At 63.7% G+C, this 1,405-nt stretch overlaps 1 protein-coding gene across 1 annotated transcript; it reads left to right on the top strand.

Moving 5' to 3' along the window:
- Positions 1-373: 373 nt before the first annotated feature.
- Positions 374-943, top strand: FERD3L (Fer3 like bHLH transcription factor). The gene has a single exon (XM_052789178.1). It carries the CDS (start codon positions 374-376, stop codon positions 941-943), a length of 570 nt encoding a protein of 189 aa, XP_052645138.1.
- The last annotated feature ends 462 nt before the right edge of the window (positions 944-1,405 follow it).

The raw sequence follows: 1,405 nt of genomic DNA on the forward strand, positions 1-1,405 counted from the left end.
ATCCCGACAGAAAGCAGGAAAACAAGCCCAGCGGACACCCGGCTCTGCGGCCGCGGGCTTTAAAGAGGCTGAAAATCGTTTGGTTGCGGGTGTGTAAGAAGAGACAAAAGTGCTCAGCAGGTAAGAGCGGCGGGTTTTGCCAAGAAGGAACTGTCCTTGATCGCTGTGACAGGATTGACTCGCTGGGGACTCCTCTCTCGGGAGCATCCACGCGTCCCCGAGGGGGCTGCCTGTCTCCTCTCATCAGCATCACGGCGAGAAGTTTTACAGCCGCTCTTTCTAGTCCTGCTAATCCTGTTATCGGGGGGGTTATAAATATTAACGCGGCTGGGGCTGGAGATGGGGGACCAGATTAAGCCCCCTCTGAAGTAAGATGTCAGCCAGCCTCTTCCCAGCCCACCAGCGCCCGGGGCTGCTGGCTGAGCTGCGCGGCAGAGCCCCGCAAGCGCCCTGCCCAGAGCTGCTGCTGGGCGCCTCGGTGCTGGATTTTGTGGCCGACCTCTCCCTGGGCGCCCCCCAGGGCCCCCCCGGGGCCGGGCCGGGCCTGGGGCTCCGCGAGGTCACCTCTGGGCCTCCCTTCGGGGACAGAGCCCTGTCGCTCCGGGACGGCATGGCCCGGGGGCTGCCCCTGGCTGCCTTCGGAGATGGAGGTCCCGAAGACGAGGAAGAGGAGGAGGAAGAGGAGAGGATGCGCGGCGCTTCCCTCCTGGACAGGCCCAGGAGAAAGCGCGTTATCACCTACGCCCAGCGCCAGGCTGCCAACATACGGGAGAGGAAGAGGATGTTCAACCTCAACGAGGCTTTTGATCAGCTGAGGAAGAAGGTCCCCACCTTCGCCTACGAGAAGCGGCTCTCCCGGATAGAGACCTTGCGCCTGGCCATAGTGTACATCTCCTTCATGACTGAGCTCCTGGACGGCTGCGGCAGGCGGGAGGCGAGCTAGGGAGCGCCGGGGCCCGGCGGGAGGGGGCTGGGGGCCGGGCACCACCCACGGCCCGGGCAGGTGGCCCCGGGCGCCTCCTGCCTCGGGACGCAGAGCCGTGGCTCCTGCCTCGGCTGCTCACACCGCGGCCGGGACCACGTAGGCGTGGGATGAGAAACGAGGAGGGTTTGGGGAAGCGTGCGTGCGTTGCGGGCGGGGGGAGGAGTGGGCCGGAGGAGGGGTGGAGAGGCTCAGTATGTGTAGATTTGCTAATATATATAATTTTTGTAAGGGGAAGGCGAAAAATGAAGGGCTAAGGCCCGTTGGTTTGTGCCGCGTCGCCTGCTTGCTTCACAATTTTTGCCATTTGTCGCTTTCGAGGAAGGCTCGGCCGGGGCAGCAGAGCCGCTCCACTTTGCGGAATGGGCTTCCAGCGGATTCAGTTGCCTGCCCAGCCGCCTGCCAGGGACTAGGAAAATCTCG

This window comes from Harpia harpyja, chromosome 1 (assembly GCF_026419915.1).
Source record: "Harpia harpyja isolate bHarHar1 chromosome 1, bHarHar1 primary haplotype, whole genome shotgun sequence".
NCBI classification, from domain to species: Eukaryota; Metazoa; Chordata; class Aves; order Accipitriformes; family Accipitridae; genus Harpia; species Harpia harpyja.

Bases quoted from the DNA above. Each gene is read 5' to 3' on its own strand.
- FERD3L (XM_052789178.1), top strand. From the start codon at position 374: ATGTCAGCCAGCCTCTTCCCAGCCCACCAGCGCCCGGGGCTGCTGGCT.